General features: G+C 45.2%; 3 protein-coding genes across 4 annotated transcripts; all 3 read right to left on the minus strand.

The window, feature by feature from the left end:
• Window positions 1-320: 320 nt before the first annotated feature.
• On the minus strand, window positions 321-8,233 carry and1 (actinodin1). 2 transcript variants are annotated; one of them, XM_041861720.2, is made up of 8 exons: window positions 7,981-8,233; window positions 7,365-7,451; window positions 6,146-6,190; window positions 4,420-4,562; window positions 2,674-2,897; window positions 2,421-2,592; window positions 2,061-2,309; window positions 321-1,977 (listed from the first exon to the last, which is right to left on the minus strand). In XM_041861720.2, exons 2-8 carry the CDS (start codon window positions 7,435-7,437, stop codon window positions 814-816), a joined length of 2,070 nt encoding a protein of 689 aa, XP_041717654.2. In that variant the 5' UTR covers window positions 7,438-7,451; window positions 7,981-8,233; the 3' UTR covers window positions 321-813. The 2 variants fall into 2 exon arrangements, with proteins under 2 accessions (XP_041717654.2, XP_041717653.2); XM_041861719.2 differs by having other exon boundaries at window positions 4,420-4,565.
• A 1,348-nt stretch (window positions 8,234-9,581) lies between these two features.
• On the minus strand, window positions 9,582-12,931 carry cops9 (COP9 signalosome subunit 9). The gene is made up of 3 exons (XM_041861718.2): window positions 12,753-12,931; window positions 12,234-12,306; window positions 9,582-9,789 (listed from the first exon to the last, which is right to left on the minus strand). The coding sequence occupies exons 1-3, from the start codon at window positions 12,813-12,815 to the stop codon at window positions 9,752-9,754; spliced, it is 174 nt and encodes a 57-aa protein (XP_041717652.1). The 5' UTR covers window positions 12,816-12,931; the 3' UTR covers window positions 9,582-9,751.
• Window positions 12,932-18,029: 5,098 nt separating this feature from the next.
• otos (otospiralin) lies at window positions 18,030-19,584 on the minus strand. The gene is made up of 4 exons (XM_041861717.2): window positions 19,480-19,584; window positions 19,004-19,072; window positions 18,416-18,442; window positions 18,030-18,267 (listed from the first exon to the last, which is right to left on the minus strand). The coding sequence occupies exons 2-4, from the start codon at window positions 19,062-19,064 to the stop codon at window positions 18,080-18,082; spliced, it is 276 nt and encodes a 91-aa protein (XP_041717651.1). The 5' UTR covers window positions 19,065-19,072; window positions 19,480-19,584; the 3' UTR covers window positions 18,030-18,079.
• Window positions 19,585-27,759: the final 8,175 nt, after the last annotated feature.

A 27,759-nucleotide genomic window follows, 5' to 3' on the forward strand; every position in this document is an offset into this window, starting at 1 on the left:
TACCGCTAATGAAGTATGACCAATGTACGCCCAAAGGGAATGTTCCTTGCCAACGGACATCTAATCAGAGATGGAATACACTTAATGATGTATGGCAAGAATTGCCTAAGACGCAGTCTGCAGTCGGACCCTTCTCCCTATAGGGGTTAGCAGAGAACATTACCACTGTTGGCCTATAGGGGTCAGTAGAGAATATTACCGCTGTTAGCCTATAGGGGTCAGTAGACAATATTACCACTGTTGGCCTATAGGGGTCAGTAGATAATATTACCACTGTTGGCCTATAGTGATCAGTAGAGAACATGGACACAAAGAGAAAATGTTTTTCAAAGCTTTTATTTAAAACATTCAAAGTGGAAAAAAACTTTACATATTACATCATAAACAAAACAAACACAAAAAGCATGTGAGGTTTGTAGCTACAGAAGCGAAGCAGAGCTGCGAGAATTTATTAAATATTCCAGTGATAATGAGGGGATCAATCGTCGACTACTGTCAATTAATCAATTAATAAAAGCTAATAAACTGACAGATAAAACATCTAGTGGAGAGAAACTCCTACTGCTAACAGCACATTACTATGTGTGTGTGTGTGTGTGTGTGTGTGTGTGTGTGTGTGTGTGTGTGTGCCTGTTCGTACGTACGTGACGTGTGTGTGTCAGACTTCAAGCAGCCTTTTATTATTTTGTATTAAATATCTGTATTAAAAATCTGCTCCTGTTTTTGGCTGGTGTGTTAGTTTTGTTGTTGTAGTCTTTATGGCATATGCAGTGTGTGTCTGTGTATGCAGTGTGTATATATGTGTATATGTATTTATTTTTGGCGGTAGTCAGCAGCGTATGCTCTGTGGTCGTCCTGTTCAGGGTACTGGTCTCGGTATCCTCTCAGCATGTCCTGGAAGCTGGGCATTCCCCGCTGGGGTGAGGGGTAGGACCCGTACGACAGCCCCTGCGAGGGAGGGGGGTAAGCCCCGTAGGTCTCCTCCTGGCCACTCTGGTATGGCTCTGACTCTGCCTCGCTGTCTCTCTCTGGCTCCCCCTGGCTGTGCTCTGGCTCCCCCTGGTGTACAGCTTGGGCGTTGGTGTCTGGCAGCAGATCCTCCCGGGGTTCGTAGCGACGCAGGCGACAGTTGGTGTCGTACTCTGGGTCACAGTCGGGGTCAGAAGGCTCAAGGACTCCGTTCCTTGATCCATCAGCATTGAGATGCGGCTCGTAGGGCTCGGCGGGGTAGGCGGTGTTACGGTGGGCGCCAGAACGCGTCTCTGCGCGGGCTATTGGATAGCACTCCTGGTCGTAGCCGATGAAGCATTCATAGCCCTCCTTGGTCTTTCCCCGGGGGCCAAGCGGGTGGCGATCCTCCTGGGGGGGCTCCTCATAGCGGGGAGAGGGGGCGGGGGCGTGCTGCCGTGGGGAAGGGGGGACACGTCTGTGCATGGAGGCCGCAGCTTCACGGTACATTGCGAAGGGATCGTTAGCATTAGCATTAGCCTGCCTGTACATGGTGTATGGGTCGTTAGCTTGAACGTTAGCGATAGCTTGGCGGTACATGGCGTATGGGTCACTAGCTGGAGTGCTGGGAGCACTGGCTTGGCGGTACATGGCATATGGGTCGCTAGCTTGAGTGCTGGGAGCACTGGCTTGGCGGAACATGGCATATGGGTCGCTAGCTTGAGCACTGGGAGCACTGGCTTGGCGGTACATGGCATATGGGTCACTAGCTTGAGAGCTTGGAGCACTGCCTTGGCGGTTACCATTAGCGTTAGCATAAGCATCCCTGTACATAGCGAATGGGTCGCTGCGTTGCTCGGGAGCTGGGGGTGCAGCGCGCATTGCGGCGGGTTCGTCTTTGTGTTCTTCCTTGAACTCCTCTGGTGCCGTGGCGTACTTGGTTGCGGTGAGAGGGTTACAACCGTCCTCAAACAGAGGGTTGCAGGAACCAGGACCCGCCGGGGCGGGGGTTGCAGGGGCACGGGGTGCCTGGTGACGGAAGGACAGTCATGATGATATTACAATTCCATGATAGTCGCTATAATGATGATGACAACACATACTAATCTTACCTGTAGGGATGCAGCGTAGGCACAGCGAGGGTCTCTGGGGTCACAGTTGGGGTAACGGAGGAAGAGGCCGGAGGGGGATTTTTGGACCAGCTGGGGTTTACAGGCAGGGTCTTTCGGGTCACAGCCCAGGTGGGCGTAGGAAGGCAGGGGCCCAGCGGAAGGCTTGTGACCGAAAGCAGCTCTCAGGTGGTACTGGAGACACTCCACATCCTCTGCTGAACAGATACGCAGCAGCTCTGCCTTCTGCTCCTGGATGGGAATAAAAACAATAATACTTATGTTAATGACAGATAGAGAGATAGACAATATACAGTAGTATAGTGGTACAGTAATAGCAGTAATAGTGTAGTAATACTGTACCTTGGAGAGGAAGGGCTGAACAGCGGGGGAGTAGTAGTAGTACCCAGAATGAGGGTCTTTAACGGCCACTGGGGAGCGCACATACAGGGGGGCTGGGGCCTTGACCGGGGCAGGGGCAGGTGGGGGCTGGCTCTTGGCGTGTGCCATGGCAGCATAGAGACAATATGGGTCCCTACACAGGAGATTAGATTAGATTAGATTCAATTCATGAGCATAAAATGATATAACACAGACATAAATGAACATGACTGACCTGTAGGGGTCACAGGCCTTGACAGGAGCGGGCTTGGGAGGGGCCTTGGGGGGTTCAGGTTTGGGCCGGCTAGTGGCCGAGGCCACACAGTTTGGGTCCTCTGAGTCGGCGCAGGCCTTGTAGATGTCCCCTAGGTGGCCCAGGTAGGCTTTGTAGGAGCGACGTCCCTCTGCACGGTTCTTATTCTGGAGGTAGGCCAGGTAGACCCTGTCCAGCTCCTGGACCTGGGGGGGGGGGGGTGAGGTTAGAGGTATACAGTGAGGGAAAAAAGTATTTGATCCCCTGCTAATTTTGTACGTTTGCCCACTGACAAAGAAATGATCAGTCTTTAATTTTAATGGTAGGTTTATTTGAACAGTGAGAGACAGAACAACAACAAAAAAATCCAGAAAAACGCATGTCAAAAATGTTATAAATTGATTAGCCTTTTAATGAGGGAAATAAGTATTTGACCCCCTCTCAATCAGAAAGATTTCTGGCTCCCAGGTGTCTTTTATACAGGTAATGAGCTGAGATTAGGAGCACACTCTTAAAGGGAGTGCTCCTAATCTCAGTTTGTTACCTGTATAAAAGACACCTGTCCACAGAAGCAATCAATCAATCCGTTTCCAAACTCTCCACCATGGCCAAGACCAAAGAGCTCTCCAAGGATGTCAGGGACAAGATTGTAGACCTACACTGGAATGGGCTACAAGACCATCGCCAAGCAGCTTGGTGAGAAGGTGACAACAGTTGGTGCGATTATTTGCAAATGGAAGAAACACAAAAGAACTGTCAATCTCCCTCGGCCTGGGGCTCCATGCAAGATCTCACCTTGTGGAGTTGCAATGATCATGAGAACGGTGAGGAATCAGCCCAGAACTACACGGGAGGATCTTGTCAATGATCTCAAGGCAGCTGGGACCATAGTCACCAAGAAAACAATTGGTAACACACTACGCCGTGAAGGACTGAAATCCTGCAGCGCCCGCAAGGTCCCCCTGCTCAAGAAAGCACATATACAGGGCCGTCTGACGTTTCCCAATGAACATCTGAAAGATTCAGAGGAGAACTGGGTGAAAGTGTTGTGGTCAAATGAGACCAAAATCGAGCTCTTTGGTATCAACTCAACTCGCCGTGTTTGGAGGAGGAGGAATGCTGCCTATGACCCCAAGAACACCATCCCCACCGTCAAACATGGAGGTGGAAACATTATGCTTTGGGGGTGTTTTTCTGCTAAGGGGACAGGACAACTTCACCGCATCAAAGGGACGATGGACGGGGCCATGTACTGTCAAATCTGCCACCAAGTACTAAGTCATGTTTTGCAGAGGGGTCAAATACTTATTTCCCTCATTAAAATGCAAATCAATTTATAACATTTTTGACATGCGTTTTTCTGGATATTTTTGTTGTTATTCTGTCTCTCACTGTTCAAATAAACCTACCATTAAAATTATAGACTGATCATGTCTTTGTCAGTGGGCAAACGTACAAAATCAGCAGGGGATCAAATACTTTTTTCCCTCACTGTATGAGGTTCATAAAGAGCAAAGCCAAAGCTAGGGAAAACCCAATAACATGAGTAGAGATACCTGTGGAGTTCCCCAAGGTTCCCATGTCATTCTCAAACACAATATCCATTTTAATCTCTAAGCAGGTGATACTCAACTCTGAAGGTCTGTGGTTAGTTACTGTTGGGCCCCTTGGGACCAGAAAGTTTGGGACCATTCACGGATAACCCCCCAAACTCCTCAGTGTACTCACTGCCTCCGTGTTTCCATTGTCGGTGAAGTATTTGTACCAGTTCCAGAAGTCTGAGTGTTGCTTGTACCAGCTGATGTTTCTACGGTTACGGACAAGCCTCCTTGCTGACGCCATCGCAACCACTGTCTCTTCAGTGGCATCCCCTACTGGCGAGACATCAAGCATCAAACATTGTTGTGTATGTAAAGTATGTTTGTTAGGTACAGTACCAGTCAAAAGTTTGGACACACCTACTCATTCCAGGGTTTTTCTTTATTTTTACTATTTTTTACATTGTAGAATAATAGTGAAGACATCAAAACTATGAAATAACACATATGGAATCACGTAGTAACCAAAAGAGTGTTAAACAAATCAAAATATATTTTATATTTGAGATTCTTCAAAGTAGCCACCCTTTGCCTTGATGACAGCTTTGCACACTCTTGGCATTCTCTCAACCAGCTTCATGAGGTAGTCACCTGGAATGGAATTTGTGGAATTTCTTTCCTTCTTAATGCATTTGAGCCAATCACTTGTGTTGTGACATGGTAGGGGTGGTATACAGAAGATAGCCCTATTTGGTAAAAGACCAAGTCCATATTATGGCAAGAACAGCTCAAATAAGCAAAGAGAAACGACAGTCCATCATTACTTTAAGACATGAAGGTCAGTCAATCCGGAACATTTCAAGAACTTTGAAAGTTTCTTCAAGTGCTGTCGCAAAAACCATCAAGCGCTATGATGAAACTGGCTCTCATGAGGACTGCCACAGGAAAGGAAGACCCATAGTTAGCTCTGCTGCAGAGGATACATACATTAGAGTTAACTGCACCTCAGATTGCAGCCCAATGCTTCACAGAGTTCAAGCAACAGACACATCTCAACATCAACTGTTCAAAGGAGACTGCGTGAATCAGGCCTTCATGGTTGAATTGCTGCAAAGAAACAACTACTAAAGGACACCAATAATAAGAAGAGACTTGCTTGGGCCAAGAAACACGAGCAATGGACATTAGATCGGTGGAAATCTGTCCTTTGGTCTGATGAGTCCAAATTTGAGATTTGGATGCCGGGTCTTTGAGAGACGCAGAGTAGGTGAACGGATGATCTCCGCATGTGTGGTTCCCACCGTGAAGCATGGAGGAGGAGGTGTGATGGTGCTTTGCTGGTGACACTATCTGTGATTTATTTAGAATTCAAGGCACACTTAACCAGCATGGCTACCACAGCATTCTGCAGCGATATGCCATCCCATCTGGTTTGCGCTTTCAACAGGACAATGACCCAAAACACACCTCCAGGCTGTGTAAGGGCTATTTGACCAAGAAGGAGAGAGATGGAGTGCTGCATCAGATGACCTGGCCTCCACAATCACCTGACCTCAACCCAATTGAGATGGTTTGGGATGAGTTGGACCGCAGAGTGAAGGAAAAGCAGCCAACAATTGCTCACCATATGTGGGAACTCCTTCAAGACTGTTGGAAAAGCATTCCAGGTGAAGCTGGTTGAGAGAATGCCAAGAGTGTGCAAAGCTGTCATCAAGGCAAAGGGTGGCTACTTTGAAGAATCTAAAATAAAAAATATATTTTGATTTGTTCAACACTTTTTTGGTTACTACATGATTCCATATGTGTTATTTCATAGTTTTGATGTCGTCACTATTATTCTAGAATGTAGAAAATAGTAAAAATAAAGTGAGTAGGTGTGTCCAAACATTTGACTGGTACTGTAGTGGTGTTTTTACCATCTCCATTGAGCTTCTGAAACACCGGCCCCGCCGACAGGAATTCTGAGAAGACAGACACACACAGTCAGAGTTAGATGTTGCCAGCGTCAGCAGCAGAGTCCAAAACATTCTTACATATACTACTAAGAACCTTTCCCCACTGCGAGTGTAATATACAGGTGTAAAGGTGTGGGATTAAACACACACAGGTTTACAGGGCAGGGGTAATTGGCGGTGCCTGGAGGTTCGGTGACTTCGGCTCTTTGTAGATTTTATAGGTGAGCCTGTAACAGTGGACCCCAACTGGGCCAGCTACCTTACAGAGCTCCCTGTGTGTGTGTGTAAGAAACAGTAGACACACCTCTGCATGCATGCTCTTTCATCTCCACAGGGAAAAGGTGCTAACAGTTTTCAGAGGGAAGGACAGAGCGGGATGGAGGTAGAGAGATAGAGAAGAGGGAAGTGAGGTAAAGAGGGAGAGAGAGGGATGGAGGAAGAGAAGGAGAGAGAGATGCATGGATGATGGATGGAGGGAGGTATGTGTGGTGTTGGGGTAAATGTTGCTGTCTCAGTGTATCCGCTGTACTATATTTAACGAGCCAGTAAAAGACTGGAACATCTGGAAACAACAGCCTTTACAGGACGGAGGGAGGAGGAGGAGGAGAGGGGGAGCAGGAGGGAGGAGAGAGCGGGACTGATGCTGACAGGTAATAATCTTTTACAAGTGTTGGAACGATGAAAGAACGCACCCGAATTCCCTCCCTCTCCTCCATCCCTCTACCCTTGTAAATACATGATGGGTTAAGGTTAGGATTATGGGTCTGTTTGAGAGACAGTTTTAGAGGAAAGAGGAGATTCAGTAGATATTCCCCTGAGGGGAACTGTCAATCATGTCAACATATAACCAGAAACAGCTGGGCTGGAGGCAGTTATCCGAGCCAGTTACATATGGTGAGGTTATAATAGAGGTTATTACAACAGGTGATAATTAGAGGCAGACAGAGACTGTTCTGAGTTTTAGTTAGGGTTAGGACAATGTTTCCGAATCTGTTCCTTGGTTACCCTCAGGACTGGACATTTTCGTTCTAGCCCAGCAATAACAGACCTGATTCAACTAGTCAAGGGCTTGAGAATAGGCGAGGTGAAGAGAGGAGGAGTAAGGTAGGAGAGGATAAAAACTCCATCCTAACATTAACCCCTATGTTTGCTTGAGCGTGCATGCAGGCATGTGACTCACCAGGCAGCAGCATGGTGACCAGCAGAGCAGCAGTGAACACACCGTAGAACAACGCTCTGCTCCCTCCAGCCATGGCTTCCTCCTCTCCTACGGACAATTTCAGGTAAATACCAGTGGAAACAGTTTGTCAAATAAAGTGCTTCCTATACCCATGCCATTCCTAATGAAGAGTAGTGAATGCTGTAGAAGAGACTGTTAGTACCCTCGTCCGGCTAAATCACCTTTAGTTGTCTTGCTTCCCACAACAAAAAATTCAAACAATGTTTCCAGTCTACATCCACCACCGGGTCTGCTTCCACCCATCTAAACTGTTGCCTCAGAGGGTCTTCTGTCTGAGTCTCATCAGGGGGTTTAGGCTGCACTGCTGGTTGATTCTCCTACACAGGCTACAGGTGTTTGAGCATTCAAACCTAACCTGACCTTAAACTGGACTTAAACCAACCTTGAACTGAACTTAATCCTGACCTAAAGTCTCTGGTCCCCACCGCTCTGCTGATCAGAACCATCTTATCACTTACCTGACAAAGACATCAGGTCAAAGTCAAGTTTTGATCAGCATGTCATATTTATGATGACAACAAACAACCAAACCCTTGACAGCCTGTTGTTGTCTTACCTGTAGTTGTGTGTAGTGGAGTCTCTCTGTTGGATCTTGAGAGGCTGTATCAGACGAAGCCCACTGGCCAGTTCAGAGGCTGGATGTTCAAGTGTGTGTGCGTGTATGTGAGAGACTCCTGGCGCACCCTGTCCCTCTGACCCTACTGACAAGACTGTGCCCCCGAAAATGGTTTGGTCTGGTTTTAAACGGACCCCTAATCATTAACATACACTGATTATTAACACACACACAAACCTTCCCAGGGGATCGAGGGGCACTGCTACCAGAGCTGCTATTGGCTGCTGCAAGCTCAACCACCTGACCAATCAGAGACATACATAATTACAGAGAGAGAGAGAGAGAGAGAGAGAGAGAGAGAGAGAGAGAGAGAGAGAGAGAGAGAGAAAGAAAACAGAGAGGGAGACAAGGAAATACAGGGGAAATAATGAAGGGGGAAAGGAGAGTAAAGGTGCCACATAAGCACTTCCCAGAACCCATTTTGTAGGAGGAAGGCCCAAAAATCCTGCCTATTAGCTACTGTTAGACAGCTCTGTTGGCACACACTGACAGCTGGTCTGCCCATCAGGAATTTCAGGTGCTAGTTTCCTCATTAGTTCTACTGTTCAGACACGTCTGCCCTGTAACAGAGGGTTTCCACACACACAGGTCCTGCTTCCGTACAGTGGCTCTCCAGCATTGTCCCTGTAAGATGCAATAGCACCCAAACCTAAAAGGTGATGGTTTGGGACTCACCAAACACTCCAACTAGGTCGCAGCCACACAGAGATGGATATAATCTATGCATTTGTCACTTGTGTGTTTTGTAGCCATGCAGTCCGTCAAAAGTTAATCTAATCTCAACTTTTTATGTTGCTACGGTGTGCACTAATGAATACAACCCGGACCATTGCCAAATGTGACAACCTTTTTGACACCCTCTACATTAAAATGTTTAGTCATTTAGCAGACGCTCTTATCCAGAGCGACTTACAGTTAGTGAGTGCATACATTCTTTTTTAATATTTCATACTGGCCCCCCATGGGAATCGAACCCACAACCCTGGTGTTGCAAACGCCATGCTCTACCAACTGAGCTACATCCCTGCCTGCCATTCCCTCCTCTACCATGGACGACGCTGGGCCAATTGTGCACCGCCCCATGGATCTCCTGGTCGCGGCCGGCAATGACAGAGCCTGGATTCGAATCAGGATCTGTAGTGGCACAGAGATCACTGCGCCACTCGGGAGGTAACTACTACTACTACTAACTACTCCTCCTCTTCCTCCTCCTCCTCATACTGGTACCAGCCGAGCAAGATGTTCCACAGACAGACCTGGTGTGGTTGAATGATTTATGAAGCTACAAAGGCCTTATAAAGCTTTTAGAGCTGCTGTCCAGTAGCCATCAACGTACTGCTCATGTTAACTGGGGATGTCGTATATAATTATTATAGGTATGAGTGTGCATGTGATGTTATGGCGTATGTAATTATTACTCCACTAACAGGTGTTTCACAGCGGCTACAGACCTGCCTGCCGCAGCACATCGAAACACGACCACTCTAAACCCACACTGATCATTTAGCCCAGCTATGGAATGTATGGGATCCACAGACACCTGCTTTTTAAAATATACTTTATTTTTAACAAACACAGTGGTAGTGAGGGGGATCTCCCTAAGCATTTCCACCATTGGACAATGGTTCTGGTTTCACAGTTCTTAGGATCCTTAAGTCTCACACACACACACACACAAACGGGTAATCATGGGTGTATGTAGGGCCTTCATTCACTGCAGGTCCTCATCATCAAACAGATCCTCGAAGTCTGAGAGAGAGAAACAGATAGAGAAAAACAGAGAGACAGAGCGAGAAACAGATAGACAGAGCCAGACAGACAGAGAGAGACGAAAAAAAATAGATACGTCAGTGAGTTTCTGATTTGATTGACAGCTCCTATCTGCTGACACTTAGATGACTGACATGATAGGCATGCTGAAGTTTGAAAACATCCTAAAATAGTAGTCCAGTATGCAGTATGATTCATAACAGATCATGCAGTAGTACCATATGTTAGTATTTGGTATGTAGTATCTGGGCTCTCAGGACTTTAGGTTATAGGAGAGGTTTGATATTAACGGATGTGAGTGCTGCTTCAGGGGAGCTACAACCACTCAAAGACAAAATCACAGACACCACAGATCACAGGGGAATGTGTTTTTCTGCTGGGTGTGCGTGTGTTATGTGGTGTGTGTGCATTTGTTGCGAGTGTGGGTGTGTATGTGTGTTCAAAGCGGCAGGCTGGCTAAGTGTCCTGCTGAGTTTCAGTCTAACAGGAACCATAAAACCCTTTATCATCCCCATCTCCTCTCCTCCTTGTCCTACTCCCCTCCTCCTTGTCCTACTCCCCCCCTCCTTGTCCTACTCTCCTCCTTGTCCTTACCTACTTAATCGTCTCTTTTCCTACTCTTCTCCCTCTCTACTCCCCCACTCCTCCCATTCCCTCTTCACCTAGTACTACCCCTTACATCTCCTTCTTTAACGTTCCTCTCCTCTTTTTAATGATCAGTTTCTAGGTCATGTGCTGCTGAGACATAAACTGTTTGTCCTGTAGCTAACACTGCCAGACGGAAAACACATTAGCTACATTGTGTGGTGTGTCTGCGTTTGTGCATGCAGGCATGTGTAAATTGAGATTTACATGGAAAATGTGTGTTAGTTACTGTGAGATGTAGGTATGTAACGATTCACCAACACACATCAGTCCCCGATTCAAATGTTTAGGATGCGAGTGTATCGTGGATCCCAAACCGATCCAAATGTAGCATGCATCGGTCAGAAAACCGATTCAAACGTTACGAATCGCCGGTTCACCATCTTTTTTCTTCACATATTACATTATTTCTACCTTCCGAAAATACTTATAATATTTTGTGACAACTGATGCGTCCTCTATTTCAGTGTCGAACTGCATGTAACTGCGTTGACAGTCATTGACCTACAAGTCATTCTGCATGCGTGCCGGACAACCCCAGGCAATATCAGTAGCCTAGTCAAACTGCCTGCGCACAGTGCCCAGTTCCGCACGCTGACCAACGTGAGATAGGCGGCATGTTCCTGATCTTGCACATTTGCGCGGCACATTCAGCATTCAAATGCTTAAACGGTTTGCGTGATATTAGGCTTTATTAGTTGAGCGACAACATATGTAATATGCTAGGTTATTGTTAAAAATTGTGTTTTACAGGAGAGACCAAAAGGAACCAGAGACAGAACTCTCATCTGGCTATACCTGTTGAACGGGGCTTACAATAGTTTTTATTTTGATTGTTCAGGTTCATCATCAGCAATAGTTTTGATTTACACAATCAGGGCATATGGTAATTTTTTTGATATACAGGGTGACGAGCAACTACTTTTGCCAGGCGCACAGAATGGCCGAAACGAGAAGACCTCGCCGTAAAAACTTCCAAACGGTCAAAACCATTTGATTTTGAGATGGGGGTGAAATCCAAAATGGTGCTTTATATTCATTGGCTATGTCATTGCTCATTTCTGTAAACGATAAATATTGATCTTATTACTAGCTCAAACACTTAATCTGCAAAAATGACAAGTTAATGTGGGTGATGGTGATTTCAGAACCAACGTGGGGAGACAAAACAGGCTACATTGTCCCCGTTAATCTGATATTGGTAGAGGGGTGGTAGATGCCTAGTCTCCCTTATGACTCAGCTCAGGTACCTACACATACATATTTTACACACACGTCAGCTCAGAGGCCCATGAGCTCTATCAGCAGCAGAATGTGTTTATGCAACAAATGTTAGTGCATCGTATCGCATCAAACCGAATCGCATCAATTAGTTTAAACATAGCTAAAACATATAATTCCTGTATTGTATCGTAGCCCATGTATCTAGATACGTATCGAACCGTCTTGAAAGGGAAAGATGCACATCCCTACACAGAACACTTTTATTAGACCCCTTCCTAGCCTCTAGATCTTTCACATAACCTCTACCCAGTCTAGCCCAGTGTTTCCCCCAACCTATTCTCCAGTATTTCCAACCATTCCACTTGTTTGATCTATTCCAGCACCAACACACCTGATTCAACTGGTCATCAGCACTCGATTTGTTTAAATCAGGAATTCTAGTACTGGAATATAACAAATAAGTGTAATGGCTGGAGTTACTCAAGGATAGGTTTGAGAAACACTGATCTAGTCTAGTTACAGCCCTGCCTACCGTGTGTGAGTGTGTATCTCACCGTTGAAGAAGTCTGAGTGCACTGCTTTCTCATTTGCTGCCAGGTCCATGAGCAGACCGCTGCTGCCCCCTGCCTGAAGAACACACAAGCGCGCACACACACAGGTACAGTTTCATAACAATGTTAGCCATTTATCAAAGTACAGAAAACACATGAGCTCAACAAGAAAAGTACAAGAAAACAAAGACAGTTCGTTTAGTCTACAGTCAGACAAAAGGTTAACCGTTTAGCTAACTAGGTTAAAAACAACTGTCTGTGCTAACGTTAGAGCTGCACAACTTTCTAGCCTCTGACACAATTCAGGTATAGGCCTAACCTTCTAGACATAGCTAGCTTGCTAACATTAGTAGTAGCAAGTTCCCAACAACTGTGTGTTGAACAAGATGAATGGATAACAGTGGGCGTTTTTTGTATCCGAGTCACTACTGTACTAGTTACTGTAGGTGGCTATGTTACCATTGCTAACAATGGTAGCTAGCTAGGTCGGGGATTCTTTCGTGTCACTTGATGATTACTAACCTCGTCTAGATCCACATAAGGCCCGGCGCCTTCAGGGAACATCTCGTCCACCGCTGGTTTCATGATAGTTTCTGTCTTTGACGATTTACCGTAATGAATATTAGCTACCTAGCTGTTTTCTGTCAACGTTAACAAAGCAAACTGTACCTCCTTCTTCTTCTATGATATAATATCGGTCCGCAAACAACCTTTAAATGTGCGTGCCGCCACCTACTGTGCTGGAGTGTGTGGTCAATCACGGTTTACAACATGAGCTCCACATTTCTAAATCCTCCTACCGAAAGCAGTACTTCTGAGAAAATAAAAAAGAGCCCTACTAACTTCTAATAGACCGTCCCCCATCCCCAAAATCCCTTCAAAACCCCCCCAACCTCGTCCAACCACAATGACCCTACACTTCAATCTTTCCCTCTCTTCAACATACTTACAACAATATAACAAATGCTCCACCGTTTAATCGACCATGCACTCCAGACACAAACCATTCACATGCTTGCCAACCAGCTGTAATGACGAGTACAATGTCCTAGGCGCAATCGAGCAAACACCACCTCTTCCTTCCTAATCTGACTTTTTAATCTTGGTCCACCAACCTTTCTTTGGAGGGCATATAAATGCAGGCCCTTGGGCTCAGGGTCCCATCTCTCCTGCCACACATCTATCAAAATGACTCTGATCTTACATTTGGCCTCACCTCTACCCAGTGGAACATTAATATCAATTATATCTTGTTTTAAAGCTTTTTTGGCTATCTGGTCTACAACTTCATTCCCTTCCATACCCAAATGGGCTGGGACCCAGCAGAATCGCACTACTACACCCAGTCTCTCAATTCTCCATAATAACATGAATGCCTCCAATAGTAGGTCACTCCTATTAGATTTGCGAGATGATAAACTATTCAATACAGACATGGGATTTGAGCATACCCACTTCTTCTTCTTCTTCTTTTTCTTTAAGGTTAGTGTATTGCCGCCACCTACTGTACAGGGTAGCTAAACAAAATTAACGTCATACAAAAGTAAACAAAAATAAATAAATAATCCCACTCCTTCAGTCACAATTCAAATCACATCCCTACACAGGCTCAGGGGCCTGTGAGGACGAAGTATTAATCGACAGGATTCCTTGTAATGCCTCAGCCGCACTCACAATGATGCCTATTTTCTCAGATTTTCTCTCTGTTTGCACTGTGCAGTTGAAAACCAATGCAATAAATACTAAAAGGTCCACCTTCTTAACATGCAGCATGTCAGTATCCCCCTGTTGACAAAGAATATCTTCTAGTGTTTCTACACCTACTACCATTATTTCTTCAACTTCACTCCTTTCTTCCACTCTTCTCACCGCCTCCAGATAGGACATGGTGGACAGTCCTTATTCTTGCCACCTCCGTCTCCTTCACCATAACAGGACACTTCAGAAATTCAGGTGCATGTTCACCACCACAATTGTAGCGTTTAGACTCAGCTGTCATACGATACTCCTCCCGTCTACATACACTTGACACATGCATGGGTTTGGGCACGTAGGCTCTCACAGGGTATCTCATAAAACCCAAATAGATGTGAGAAGGGAGAGACACTTTTTCAAAAAACAATAGAATGGATGGAGTGGGCTTCCTCACTACATCCACCATGCCAGTCAGTCGGTGTGCACCAACCACTTGATCCAATTCTTCACATATATCCTTTGCATTCACTTCTAGTGCCACCTCAGAGAAAACACCCTTGATAGGCGCCCTGCTTCGAAGATCCACACACCACACATTCCAATCTGATATCTTCTTGAGGGGCAGAGCATGTTCCTTCTGTTCCAAAGATACACAAAATAAAAATAAGCCCACTTCTCGTTACTCTCACCAATGCCACCTTACCCAACGCAGCCACAATTTTCAAAAGGACTACAAACGGATCTCCCAGGTAACTCCATCGATCCAAAACCCTTACTCCGACCAAAAAATTATCAGAACTAGGCTTGGATTTCCAAGATTCCACTACCACTTTACTTCTCTAATTTCCTTTTGTATTCGCCACTGTAATCCAATTCTTCTCATCTGCACTTGACATGCCATCTGATTCAAACAGAACATCTGCTTCCGCCATCTTCCAACGACAAGTTCCCGCCAATCAGCCGCGCAATCAAAGTTTCCCCTAGCGTAGATCAACACCACTTCTTCTTACTCTTCTTTAAATTTGCATACACCGTCACCTACTGTACTGGAGTGTGAGGTGGGTCACGGCCTCCCTATTCATCTATTTCTCTTATCTAGCCCTGTGTTTCCGCCTATGTTCTGGAGTGTGAATCCCCCCCCCCCCTCCCTCTCTGTGGATGACTTCGTCAACCATTTTGAAAAGAAGGTTGACGACATCCGATCCTCGTTTGTTAAGTCAAAATTGCTCCTGTAAGTCGCTCTGGATAAGAGCGTCTGCTAAATGACTAAAATGTAAATGTAAATGTAAATGACACCGCTGGTCATGCTCACACAGCTCTACCCTATGCTTTGACTACTTTTTTTTTTCTTCTTTTTTTAAAATAATTTTTTTTGGGGGGTAGATCAGCTTAATATTGCAGATAGATTGTAACTTCCATCAATGTAATTGTCTGCATCACTTCCAATCCCCCATGTTTTTTATATATATACTCCCCTTTATTCCTTTTCAACCCCGCCATCCTTTCCCTACTTGGGGTAAATTAGTGAACAACAATGCCCAGGCCTCTACTTCCAGCCTATACTTACTATCTACACCTTATGGACACAGTCAATTTTACAATAATTATATTTTATTTGTTTTTGCTCCTGAACTTCTTCTACTCTCAACCTCTCCGATCATTTTCATGATGTCCATCGGGTTTGCTTCTATATGCCATATATTTCTAACTGTGCTCTTTCCCAAAAGCTCCCAACATACAACCTATATACTTATTATGGACACAGTATGCTTACATTATTAGTTATCTTGTTATTATTTGTTGTTATTTGTTATTAGTCCCATCCTTCAACTCCATGCAATACCTCCCATCTATCGCTTAACACCATCCATATAGGATTTCTATTTGCCATATATATTTCAACCATACTGTGATGTTTTACAAAAGTTCTGAACCTTTCTATTCTCATTGCTTCTACAGATTGTGAATTAAAAATAAACATTTTTGCTAAAAGTATTATTATATTATTGATCGATTGACTATGACTTTTCAGATCACCCAGTAATGCTATCTGCAAGGTTAGCTCCAGGTAAATATTGCAATCCTTTAGCCATTCCTGGACCTGTGTCCAAAAACAAGCTAGAAATGGACAGAACCAAAATAAATGATCTAATGATTCTGTCTCTTCACAGCAAAATCTGCAGAGCTGGGAAGATTGTATCCCCCATATAAATAACATTCTTTTGGTAGCAATAATTTTTTATAATAATTTAAATTGAAAGATTCTAATTTTTGAATCCGGTGTCGTTTTGCGTGTCAGTTCATAAACACTATGCCATGGGATCGGTACGTCAAAAATCTCTTCCCAACTATTTTGCAATCTATATGGGACGGCTGTCAATCCTTTGGTCCTTAAGTGAAACTGATATACTTTTTTATTTATCACAGTTTTCCTTAACCAATTATGTTCTTTAATGCAAGACCGACAGACAAGTTCCTTACTTTCTCCCCCTTCCACTTTCCTCTTCCACTTTTGCGGTATGGCTGCAATTATATGCTTTGACTTCTTCCTCGCTGTCCATTTCCACGCTCTTTCTGCTCCTTCATCCGCTGTAGTAGCAAACTGTTCAAATCATGGATGGGCAATTGGCCACGCCCCCCCTTTTGAAGGCCCTCGGATCAATTTCCACACGTTTTTTTGGAACTCGGTCAGGGTCTCAACTTACTGTTGTGAGGTAGAATAGTAGAATACACAAGGTGCAATTTCTAAATTTGGTTGTCCATCATCCGTTTTTCTCTTGTTATTTCAGTCACTGATAGTCACTCAATTAGCCCATGTCAGCAAAAAATTGTTTTATTGGTAAGTTAGTCTAGCGGCCAGCTAGCTAAACTAGCTAAAATTTGAGCCCGGGGGGTCCCCATTGATTTTGTTAGTCAGTGTCAATCAGATATCATATTAAAAACAGAAAACATTTCTCTCCACCCTATGGCAAAATGTGTAGAATTGCAGGAAAATTAGCTGTAAAACTGCTAATTTTACTCTCTGCCCCATGGCAAAAGGAGTAGAATTGCACGAAATTAACACTAAAACGTAAAAATGTGCATAAAATTAGTTATAAAATTGCTAAATCTTCTCTCCGCCCCATGGCAAAATGTGGCGAATTGTGTAGAGAGCAAATGCAGCCCATCATGGGGCGGCAGGTAGCTTAGTGGGTAAGAGCATTGTGCCAGTAACCGAAAGGTCGCTGGTTCTAATCCCAGAGCCGACTAGGTGAAAAATCTGTCGATGTGCCCTTAAGCAAGGCACTTAACCCTAAATGCTCCTGTAAGTCGCTCTGGATAAGAGCGTCTGCTAAATGACTAAAATGTAATGAGTTCAGATTTTTTGTGGCCCTCTACAACCATCAAAGTTGCCCATCCCTGGTTCAAATGGTTCTTGTATCTTGAATTTGCCACCATGTCATGTACACTCAAAAAGCTCTACCAGCCCTACGTCATTTCTGGTAACACCACTTCCTTTTTTGGTAACAATATAATGGGCTCGACTGTCACAAGGAACCAACCAGTGGTTTGGGTGTAGGCAGAGATTGAAGGTTGGCTAAAATATAGGTACAACTTGGTAAAATATGGTACAAACACCCAGGTGATGAAAGGAGTTACATACCCAGGATTGGAAACTCATAGGTAATTGTAAAATAAATATATATTTTGTGAAAGTTCTACATACAAAATCCCTATTACATTTCAATCCCTGCAGGTATCCAAATTAAAGACAGTAAATTATGACAATGAGATCACATTTCTGGTCAAAATGTATTAATATTGCACATTACATTGATATAACTTTTTATATTATAGCAGTGTTTGGAATTAATATGTTTTTTGTCGTGTGTGAGATGTATTAATATATTTAATGATCGGTTCAAATACATATTTATATAACCTCATATTTTTTTATGCATTTCAACTGACAATATTACTTATCCTTAAGGAGCCCTCTTTTCCTCCCTACCCACTCTCCTTATACTCTCCCCCTCTTTTCTCCCTTCCTGCCCCTCTCCCCACCTTCTCTCCTCCTCCCTCCTCCTCTATCTCATTCTCCCTCTACCCTCCCTCCCCCCTCTCTCTCCTCTCTCTCCTCTCTCTCCTCTCTCTCCTCTCTCTCCTCTCTCTCCTCAGTGTTCATGTCCCTCGTTGGTCTCATATCCCAGTGTGTCTCCCAGGTGTTGGTGAGCATAGAAGGCCCGGGCCATTTCGTTGATGTGGTTGTAGGCTCCAATAGACCTGAAGTACTCTACGTAGTGCCAGAAGTCTGAGGTGGTGTAAGGCCAGTAGGGGACTGCCGGGGGCTCGTCGTATGGAACTACAGACACAGACAGAAACAAATAACATCACTCACTGACTGACAACCCCAAGGAAGTCTACATAATATAATAATCATGTAGAGCCTATCAGTACATGCTACAGAAGGTCTGTGTGTGTGTGTGTGTGTGTGTGTGTATCTATTTTACCTCCTTCAGGGGTGAAGGCTCTAGCATCTGTAAGCGGGAGAGGGGGAGAGACGGAGAGAGAGAAGTTTAGCATTTTGGAGCATTTCACGTATTCCACACACAAAGACGGGATTGAGAGTTCGGAAAAATGAGCCCCTCCCTGAGGACTCTGTGATACCTGAAGAAACTTTCTTCCTTCCTCCTCAAATATTATTCCTCACTGGGCTTACACACACACACACACACACACACACACACACACACACACACACACACAGTGCTCTTTGTCCACATGCAGTACTCAAAACAGACCTCTCCTTATGGATGCAGTAAGCGGTCATTGCTGAATACACCACTAAGTCATAGTTTTCTCCCAACTCTTCTATGCTGTGTACATATTATAGCACTTTAATATAGATTAACTACATACAATGACACACAATATGGATTACACATATAGCACTATTTACTAATAGATTTGGCATAAAATGCTTAACATCACTGAGGGTATCCCAGAGGTTGCTGATTATTAGTAAGAGTTTAAGGAAACACTGCTGAGATAGAGACTATTATGTGTAGACTCATTTTAATGGAGGCAGAGAGACTCACCAGTGAGCTTACAGGCGATGAGGCAGAGGAAGAGAATACTAAACTGAACCAGCAACTTCATCCTGACTTCTGAAAACACAAACACATTATAATCATTGTTTTAACCTTTATTTTAACAGGGAGTCAACACTGAGACTGAGAGTCCTGTGTACACAATACACATTGAGATACAATATACACATTTAAAACTACAAATGCATAAATCCGCAAAATGAAAAAATACAATCATAAACAACAGTTAGATTTCTCAGCTACTAGGTCCTCAATGAACACTGTAAACTGCCTTAGAGGACATTGTAAACACACATATTATACACATAGCCTAGAGTCCACTGAAAACCCCTCTAAACTACTGACTCTAAACTGTACATATTAATCAGAATGTATATCAGAGTCAAAACAACAACACCAGTATATACAACAGATTCAAACATCTGTGTACCGGGTTGTAGTGAGAAGAGTCTGGTTATTTTTACCTGTGTGTGTCGTTCCAGAGGTGCCGTCTGTCTCGGGGTCCAGAAGAGTCTAAAGCTCACGGCAGGAATGAAGCAGCAGGATCCTGTTATAAGTTCACGTGTCCCACCCAATACACACACACACACAGCCCTCCCCAAATACCCTCGTCACAACCACACATGTCTTCAGTTTGATGCCAGAGAACTGACTCATGCTGTCAGCATTCTATTCATCCCATGAAGCAACCGTCACCATCGTTACATAGCTAGATATTAAATCAATCAAACCACATTATAAACTAACCGATCTTCAACTACAGTCTGTAAAGTCTCTAAATATAAAATAATGTGATCGATAGTAGAACTTAGATGTACAGCTGTAGGATCTTACTTTGAGCCAGTTTGCTACAGCAGGAAAATAATCCTGCAGCAACAGGAAATTAAAATTATTATGTGGATTATAATTAATGGACATTTTTGTAAGGGTTGATAAATGTTTCATTACGGCAAATCAAGTCTGAAATTTGAAGGTGGATATGAAAATTCTCAGCAACAAAATAGTTATCAAATTAAGATCCTACATCTGTAGGTAGTAATACTGTATGTTTGATGGTAACATTTTACATTTTTACCATTTAGCAGACGCTCTTATCCAGAGCGACTTACAGGAGCAATTAGGGTTAAGTGCCTTGCTTAAGGGCACATCGACAGATTTTTCACCTAGTCGGCTCGGGGATTAGAACCAGCGACCTTCCGGTTACTGGCACAACGCTCTTACCCACTAAGCTACCTGCCGCCCCGGTAAGATTATAAGACCAACAGTAGTAGTCAGTGTACAGTATAATATATTATATTATAGTTTATATTTAAGCAATAAGGCCCGAGGGGGTGTGGTACATGGCCAATATACCACGGCTAAGGGCTGTTCTTATGCATGACGCAAAACGGAGTGCCTGGACACAGCCCTTAGCCGTGGTATAGTGGCCATATACCGCAAACCCCCGAGGAGCCTTATTGTTATTAAAAAGCATGTTACCAATGTAATTGTCCCTGGACATGCCATCTGACCTGTAGAACTCTGCAGGCAGTCTACATACCACCTGATTGTATGTAAGTGTGTGTGCGTGTTATGTGTGTGTGATCAAACAAAGTGTGTGTGAGTGTGTGTGTGTGTGTGTGTGTGTGTGTGTGTGTGTCTCTATGGGAACTGTGCCCAACTCTCAGGATGCAAAACATACACGTCTCAACAGCCCTATTACCTTCCTCCAACATTAAAAACAACATCTCAAACCTGCCAGTGCGATTTAAATAGAAAGCTTTGCTCCTAAAGGTCACGAAAAACACAGTTCAAATACGGGTTGTAAAAAAACAGGGCAAAACACAGTCAAAAACATAATGTTACACTGTAGATGTACACTGTAGGCTAGGCTAATAGTCATTTCAATATTTTTTTACATTGACATTTGCTTAATTGACAAAGGAATTCCAGGTAAATGTTATCCCATGACATGTCACACAGTCACTTTACATGGCATTCAAATGTTCCCAGTATGAATCATGTTTTAGATTGTTATAATATTTCAACATTTATTTGAATATTTAACAGTTCAGAATCAGTTCTTACCAGCATGCTATTTACAAACGTTATCTCATGAGTTTATAGAGGCACCCAATTATGTCACATTACTTCACAGCCGGCTGGTGGCACCTTAATTGGGGAGGATGGGCTCAAAGTAATGGTTGGAATGGAATTAATGGAACGGTATCAAACACATCGTTTCCCTGTGCTTGATACCATTCCATACACTCCATTCCAGCCATTATTATGAGCCGTCCGCAGAATATACTTCCCGAAGTTGCTGCTTCACTCAGGAAGACAGTGTGAGTGTGTCATCACTGAGAGTGCACCCAGCATAAGGCAGGTAATTAGAACAATTGTTGTCATGAGACCAATCCCTCTCTGGGTGCATACTGGAAAGGGAGAGGGAAAAAGAGAGAGGGTGAGAGAGCGGCAGAGAGAGAATGTGTCTGTTGTGTGTGTATCAGAAGATGCTGTCTTGTAATTTAACTGGTGTTTCTGTCACGCCCTGGCTCTGGGGACTTTTATATGTTGAGCCAGGGTGTTAGTTTCTATGTGTTAGTTTCTGGGTGTTAGGTTCTATGTTTCGTTTTCTATGTTCTTGTTCTAGTTTATGTGTTTCTATGTTGGCCAGGGTGGTTCCCAATTAGAGACAGCTGTGGCTCGTTGTCTCTGATTGTGAACCATACTTAGGCAGCCGGTTGTGCACTTGTCTTTTGTGGGATCTTGTTCCGTGTAGGTTTGTATTTATGACCGAGGACTTCACGTTTCGTTTTGTTGTTTTGTTGTATTGTGCAAAGTACGCATTAAAAGATGTACGCATTTCACGCTGCGCCTTGGTCCACTCATTACGACGATCGTGACAGAAGATCCCACCAAAACAGGACCAAGCAGCGTTTCCAGGAGCAAACGCCGGAGGTAACGTTGGTAGATGTCCTCCTCGGTTGGGGGAGGTTAACGGAGGAGGAGGCCGTCCGTTACCGGAGGGCGATGAAGGGGGAGACCCAGGCAGGAGAGGAGAAGCGGCGCCAACCGGGCCGTCGTCGGACAGGCGAGAGGCAACCCCAATACATTTTTTGGGGGGGGCACACGGCATGGACGACGGGGCTGCTGGAGGCAGCTACAGGGCGAGATTTTGGCCACCAGGTTACGGGGGCCATTGGTCATTAGAGGGAAGGAGAGTGTAGAGGCACGGCGAGAGGTACTGGGGTGTGTTACCAGTCCGGTCCGGCCCGTTCCTGATCCCCGCACAAGGCCAGTGGTGTGTGTTCCCAGTACGGTCCGGCCTGTTCCTGTCCCTCGCACCAAGCCTGTGATACGCGTCGCCAGCCCGGCCCGGCCTGTTCCTGCCCCTCGCACCAAGCCTGTGGTGCGCGTCGCCAGCCCGGCCCGGCCTGTTCCTGCCCCTCGCGCCAAGCCTGGGGTGCGCGTCGCCAGCCCGGCCCGGCCTGTTCCTGCCCCTCGCGCCAAGCCTGGGGTGCGCGTCGCCAGCCCGGCCCGGCCTGTTCCTGCCCCTCGCGCCAAGCCTGGGGTGCGCGTTGCCAGCCCGGCCCGGCCTGTTCCTGCCCCTCGCGCCAAGCCTGTGGTGCGCGTCGCCTGCCCGGCCCGGCCTGTTACTGCCCCTCGCGCCAAGCCTGTGGTGCGCGTCGCCAGCCCGGCCCGGCCTGTTCCTGCCCCTCGCACCAAGCCTGTGGTGCGCGTCGCCAGCCCGGTCCGGCCTGATCCTGCTCCCCGCACCAAGCCAGTGGTGCGCGTCGCCAGCCCGGTCCGGCCTGTTCCTGCTCCCCGCACCAAGCCAGTGGTGCGCGTCGCCAGCCCGGTCCGGCCTGTTCCTGCTCCCCGCACCAAGCCAGTGGTGCGCGTCGTCAGCCCGGTCCGGCCCGTTCCTGCTCCCCGCACCAAGCCAGTGGTGCGCGTCAGTCAACCGGTCCGGCCCATTCCTGCTCCCCGCACCAAGCCTGTGGTGCGCGTCGTCAGTCCGGCACAGCCCGTGCCTGTTTCACCGGTGCCTGGTCAGGTACCGGTCAGCTGCTCCACACCGGAGCCTAAGCAATCCGCTCCACCGATGTCCAGTCCAGCTCCAGCCAGCGGGGCCAGACCAGACCAGGGGCGCTACAGGGGGTTAGTTAGAGGGTGGTGGTCACGCCCGGAGCCGGATCCGCCTCCGAGGCGGAATGCCCACCCGGCCCCTCCCCTGTTGGGTTTAGTTGGCGCGGTCGCAGTCCGCGCCTTTGGGGGGGGGGTACTGTCACGCCCTGGCTCTGGTGTCTTTTATATGTTGAGCCAGGGTGTTAGTTTCTATGTGTTAGTTTCTGGGTGTTAGGTTCTATGTTTCGTTTTCTATGTTCTTGTTCTAGTTTATGTGTTTCTATGTTGGCCGGGGTGGTTCCCAATTAGAGACAGCTGTGGCTCGTTGTCTCTGATTGGGAACCATACTTAGGCAGCCTGTTGTGCACTTGTCTTTTGTGGGATCTTGTTCCGTGTAGGTTTGTGTTTATGACCGAGGACTTCACGTTTCGTTTTGTTGTTTTGTTGTATTGTGCAAAGTACGCATTAAAAGATGTACGCATTTCACGCTGCGCCTTGGTCCACTCATTACGACGATCGTGACAGTTTCAGGCTTTCCTCTCCTCTTATAGTTCTATTACTGGAAATCACAGTGAGTTAGGATCCAAAAAAGGTGCTATCTAGAACCTAAAATGGCTGTCGCCATACTCCATGTCGGTTTTCATGTCATAAGTAGGAATTACCCTCGACCATGCACACAAATTGGGGAAAACAAAAATAATTTCCTATTGACCCCCATTATAAAAGAGCCGACTTCGTCGTTGATTTTTTGTTATACATAAATAACAAAACATGCCGAAAAGCTGCTGTGTTGTTCAATGTACAAAACATGGTGCCACGTAGGGAAATAGAGCCTGCGAGAAGAGCCCTGTGGCATCAGGCTATTCGGTGTGGAAGATTGTGAATTGTGGGGATCCGGTATCCAAGTAAGTATGGATGATTTTCTAGTACATATGTTGTAGAATGAAACGCCTATATGCCTTAAATGCTTATGGATTAAGAACCAATTAAATGGTTAAAACAGAGCAGATACATTTCTTTAGTGCAAATGCTGTGCTTCTGATAAGAATGGTTCCCTCTAACTCCCCGCAGCTGGTCTGTGTATGTCAATGACATGTGATGGAGATACAACTTCTCGTTGTGGCTGTGTGGAGATTGGAGTTACAATGGAACTAGTGTTATCACGTGTTCGTGCTTATGACCTGACACATAGCCACATACACATAGTCACAAGGAAAAACCATAGCGGCTCAGGGTCCTGGGAGGATGCTTTTTGGGATTGGCTTAAATGTATGTGGTTGAGAATGGGTAATGGCCATGACATGTTTAAACCATGTTTAAGTATTAATTGATATGTTTTATAATGTGTTATGAAAGGATAAGGGTAAAACAGAATGAACATGATTGATACTTTGTACTCCAGATGCATGCCTGGATAGTGAATATAGTCAATACAGAGTGTGATTGTTCTTTAACGTACATATGTATATAATTTCTTGAGTCACGCCACCAATATAATGAAATAAGTGACAGAGACCCCATTTAGAGAAGCGCACGTAGCCCTCGTGAGTAAAACAACATGTGACACCCAAGGATGTTAATAATGTACATATAATGGAGTAACTATGTATGTTGTATAAGCTTGACTATGCATTTGTGTCTGTATAAAAGGAGAGCTCCGGGTCAGGGCAAGCAGTTGCTCCATGGACCAGCTCGGCTTTGTTTCGCTTTAAATAAAGTATATTCTGAATTCACAAGCTCCAGTTTTTTAGAGATACTTTTGAGTTAAATATTTATACCACATAAATGGCGAGCTAGCCCAGGAGTGACAAACAGGGACCAGAGACGGTGAACACCTGCAGCTGTGAATGGTTTGGACGAGCTACACAAACAAAGTGGCCACTAAATAATGGTAAGCTAAACTTCTTACTTAATAGTATAAAGTTTGTGTGGTTCGCTCCGGGGCCCGGCCTCACCTGCAGTACACCAAGTAGGTCTCTCCAAATGTAATATCTAGAAAACCAGAAACTGGGAGCTTTTGAATTCGAAATGCATGCTAAATGACAAAGGGTTAAAAAGCCTCGAGGGTTGCAATACATATAAAATAGTTTAAGTAGATCTGCTCGGTCCGGGCAGGTGGGTGGTTTGCTTGGGTTATTGTGGTTCATTCAGTTGTGGTCGGGTTGGGTGTTTTATCTGTCTCGCTCGGGTTGCATTTGTTCAAATTCGATCGATTCATTTGATTCATCCTGCTGATCATTCTGCCTGGGTCATTTCAGCGAGAGTGGCTGTCCATCGGTTTGGGCGATCAGAAAATAAATAATAAGTCCTGCGAATACCGCACTAGGCGGGTCGAGGAAGTGAATAACTTAGAGGGCTGCATAGGTGGGCAAAAACCCTGTATAATACCGCTTTTCCTGTGTCGAGGAAGTGAATCAGGAAAAGGGCTGAATTTACAGGTCGCTTGGGAAAGCGTAGGATAGGTAAAAGTCCTGCGAAGGTGTGTCGAGGAAGTGAATCGCTTAGAGGGCTGCATAGGTGGGCAAAAATCCTGCATAAAACCGTTTTTCTTGTGTCGAAGAAGTGAATCAGGAAGGGGGTTGAATTTGCAGGTAGCTTAGGCAAGTGTATGGAAGAGTGAGAGTGCAAGTGAGTGTGAAAATAATTCTGCTCTGGTGAGGAAAGGTTGGCGCACCTCTTCTGGGCCGTTGCTTAAGTGTAACATGGTAGAGAGGACGCACCCGGTCTGCACCATTGGGAAAAGTGTAAATGCATGTGTGATTTTTGTTTTGTTTTGTTACTAATAAAAAAAGTGTGAAAGTTTCTGTCTTTGGTGGGGAAAGGTTGGCGCACCTCTTCTGGGCCGTTGCTTAAGTGTAACCTGGTAGAGAGGATGCACCCGGTCTCACACTAAGAGAGGAAGAGTGAACGGTGTGTGAAAGCCCATTAAAGTACTAGGGGTAGAAACACACATACAGTTAAGTGGTTTGAAGTTAAGAAAAACACTTGCAAAGGAAAGATTCATGAGGTGTTCCACACAAAAGAAAAGTGGACATCAGGAAAGATAAGAGAAAAACCGAACATATATTTATGATAACTAGATATTCAGTGGTTGGGAAATAGGAGAAATACACAAGGGGAAGATTCATGAGGTGTTCCACACGAGAGAAAAGTGGACATCAGGAGATATAAGAAATAACCAATACATAAGTTCTGGTTAAAATAATCAAAGGCACAAACAGATCAACAATAAGAGAAAAGCAAGTACCGCTATAAACAGGATTTAGGGAAGAGAAATAGGACGAATATTAAAATAGATCAAAAATAAATGAATAAATAAATAAATATAATATTTAAAATTATAATACAAATAAAAAAGGGGGTTGAACTTGGGACGGACATTGGGGAGTTCAAAAATACAGACCATAAACATGAATAAAAGAAGAAATAGAAATGAAAGAAAAAATAACTATTTTACATCTTCCCGAAGGAGAGAAAAGGAAGCGAAAGAAGCAGGAAGAATCAAACAAAGGGCAGAAACAAAGTCAAACAGATTGGACTGCTATGGAGAACTAAGGGAGGCCTTGGGAAGAATGAAGATGACAAAAGAAGACGATGGAGGAAAAAGGAAGAACGGAAGAGAGAACAGAGCTGGGTTAGACAACAGACTGACAGTGAACTAGAGGAGGAGGAGGAAGGAGCAGCGGCTGAAATATGGGGGGGGGAGCCTGCGACCAAGAAGTAAGGGATGAAAGAGTGCGGACTAGGAGAACACTGAAAAAACCTGAAAAATATGAAGGGCAATATCCAATTTTAATAAAAGGTACCCAGGCACATTATGTTCCATGGGGATCGCAGGACCTGGAAGGATTGGTTGCACGTCTGCCAGATTTGCATGATGGGGCAGGGAAATGGATAAGGACCTTTGAGGAACAAACCATGGGGAAACTGCTGGCTGTGGGGGATCTGAAGGCACTGTTGGCAAGGGTGGTAGGAAAGGCAAAAATGGAGGATATACTGGGGAACAGTGACCTGAGGAGAGAAGTGACAGACCCGCAAGGAGACGGGATGGAATTTCACTCACATCACCCTGAAGTCTGGCGAGCACTGAGACTGGAATATTCTGCGAGAATTGACCCCAGGTCACTAAAAGGAGGGACACTGGGGGAAACGGAGAATCCAGCTGCCTATCTACACGAACAGATGAAACGATGGAGACTGGAACAGAACGAGACCCAGAAGGGGACCCACTAATGACAACTCTGTTCCAAAACTCAGTGATAGAGGCCATGCCCCAGCCAGTAAAAAGCAGGCTGGAGGATGTGGTAGGACTAACCTCAAAGTCACACAAATAATTATGTGACCATGTGATACATGCAGTAGAAAAACACAGAAAGGATGAACAGAGACACACAGAACAGGGGACAGACATTCAGAGAAACTGACTCAACTCCAACTGGAAGAACTGACAAACAGAGGGAAGAAGAAAATCCAGGCTCCAGTAACAGCACCTATGACTGAGACAGGAATGGTGGCTGCAGTCTCCTCCGGAGGGCCACATCTGCTTCCCGCGCCACAGGCTCAAGTGCAACCCACACCCCCAGTAGTGAATGTGTATGCACAACAACCCCAGCAATGGAACAATAGACAACAAA

The sequence above is a fragment of the Coregonus clupeaformis genome, chromosome 34, assembly GCF_020615455.1.
Source record: "Coregonus clupeaformis isolate EN_2021a chromosome 34, ASM2061545v1, whole genome shotgun sequence".
In the NCBI taxonomy this organism is placed as follows: domain Eukaryota; kingdom Metazoa; phylum Chordata; class Actinopteri; order Salmoniformes; family Salmonidae; genus Coregonus; species Coregonus clupeaformis.

Coding starts and splice junctions, on each gene's coding strand:
- cops9 (XM_041861718.2), bottom strand. CDS start 12,815: ATGAAACCAGCGGTGGACGAGATGTTCCCTGAAGGCGCCGGGCCTTAT. Junction 12,307..12,752: donor CTTATGTGGATCTAGACGAG/GTTAGTAATCAT, acceptor TGTGTTCTTCAG/GCAGGGGGCAGCAGCGGTCT. Junction 9,790..12,233: donor GCACTCAGACTTCTTCAACG/GTGAGATACACA, acceptor TCTCTCTCTCAG/ACTTCGAGGATCTGTTTGAT.
- and1 (XM_041861719.2), bottom strand. CDS start 7,437: ATGGCTGGAGGGAGCAGAGCGTTGTTCTACGGTGTGTTCACTGCTGCT. Junction 4,566..6,145: donor TCAGAAGCTCAATGGAGATG/GTAAAAACACCA, acceptor ATGTCTCGCCAG/TAGGGGATGCCACTGAAGAG. Junction 2,898..4,419: donor ACAATGGAAACACGGAGGCA/GTGAGTACACTG, acceptor CCCCCCCCCCAG/GTCCAGGAGCTGGACAGGGT.
- otos (XM_041861717.2), bottom strand. CDS start 19,064: ATGAAGTTGCTGGTTCAGTTTAGTATTCTCTTCCTCTGCCTCATCGCC. Junction 18,443..19,003: donor CATCGCCTGTAAGCTCACTG/GTGAGTCTCTCT, acceptor TCCCGCTTACAG/ATGCTAGAGCCTTCACCCCT. Junction 18,268..18,415: donor AGCCTTCACCCCTGAAGGAG/GTAAAATAGATA, acceptor CTGTGTCTGTAG/TTCCATACGACGAGCCCCCG.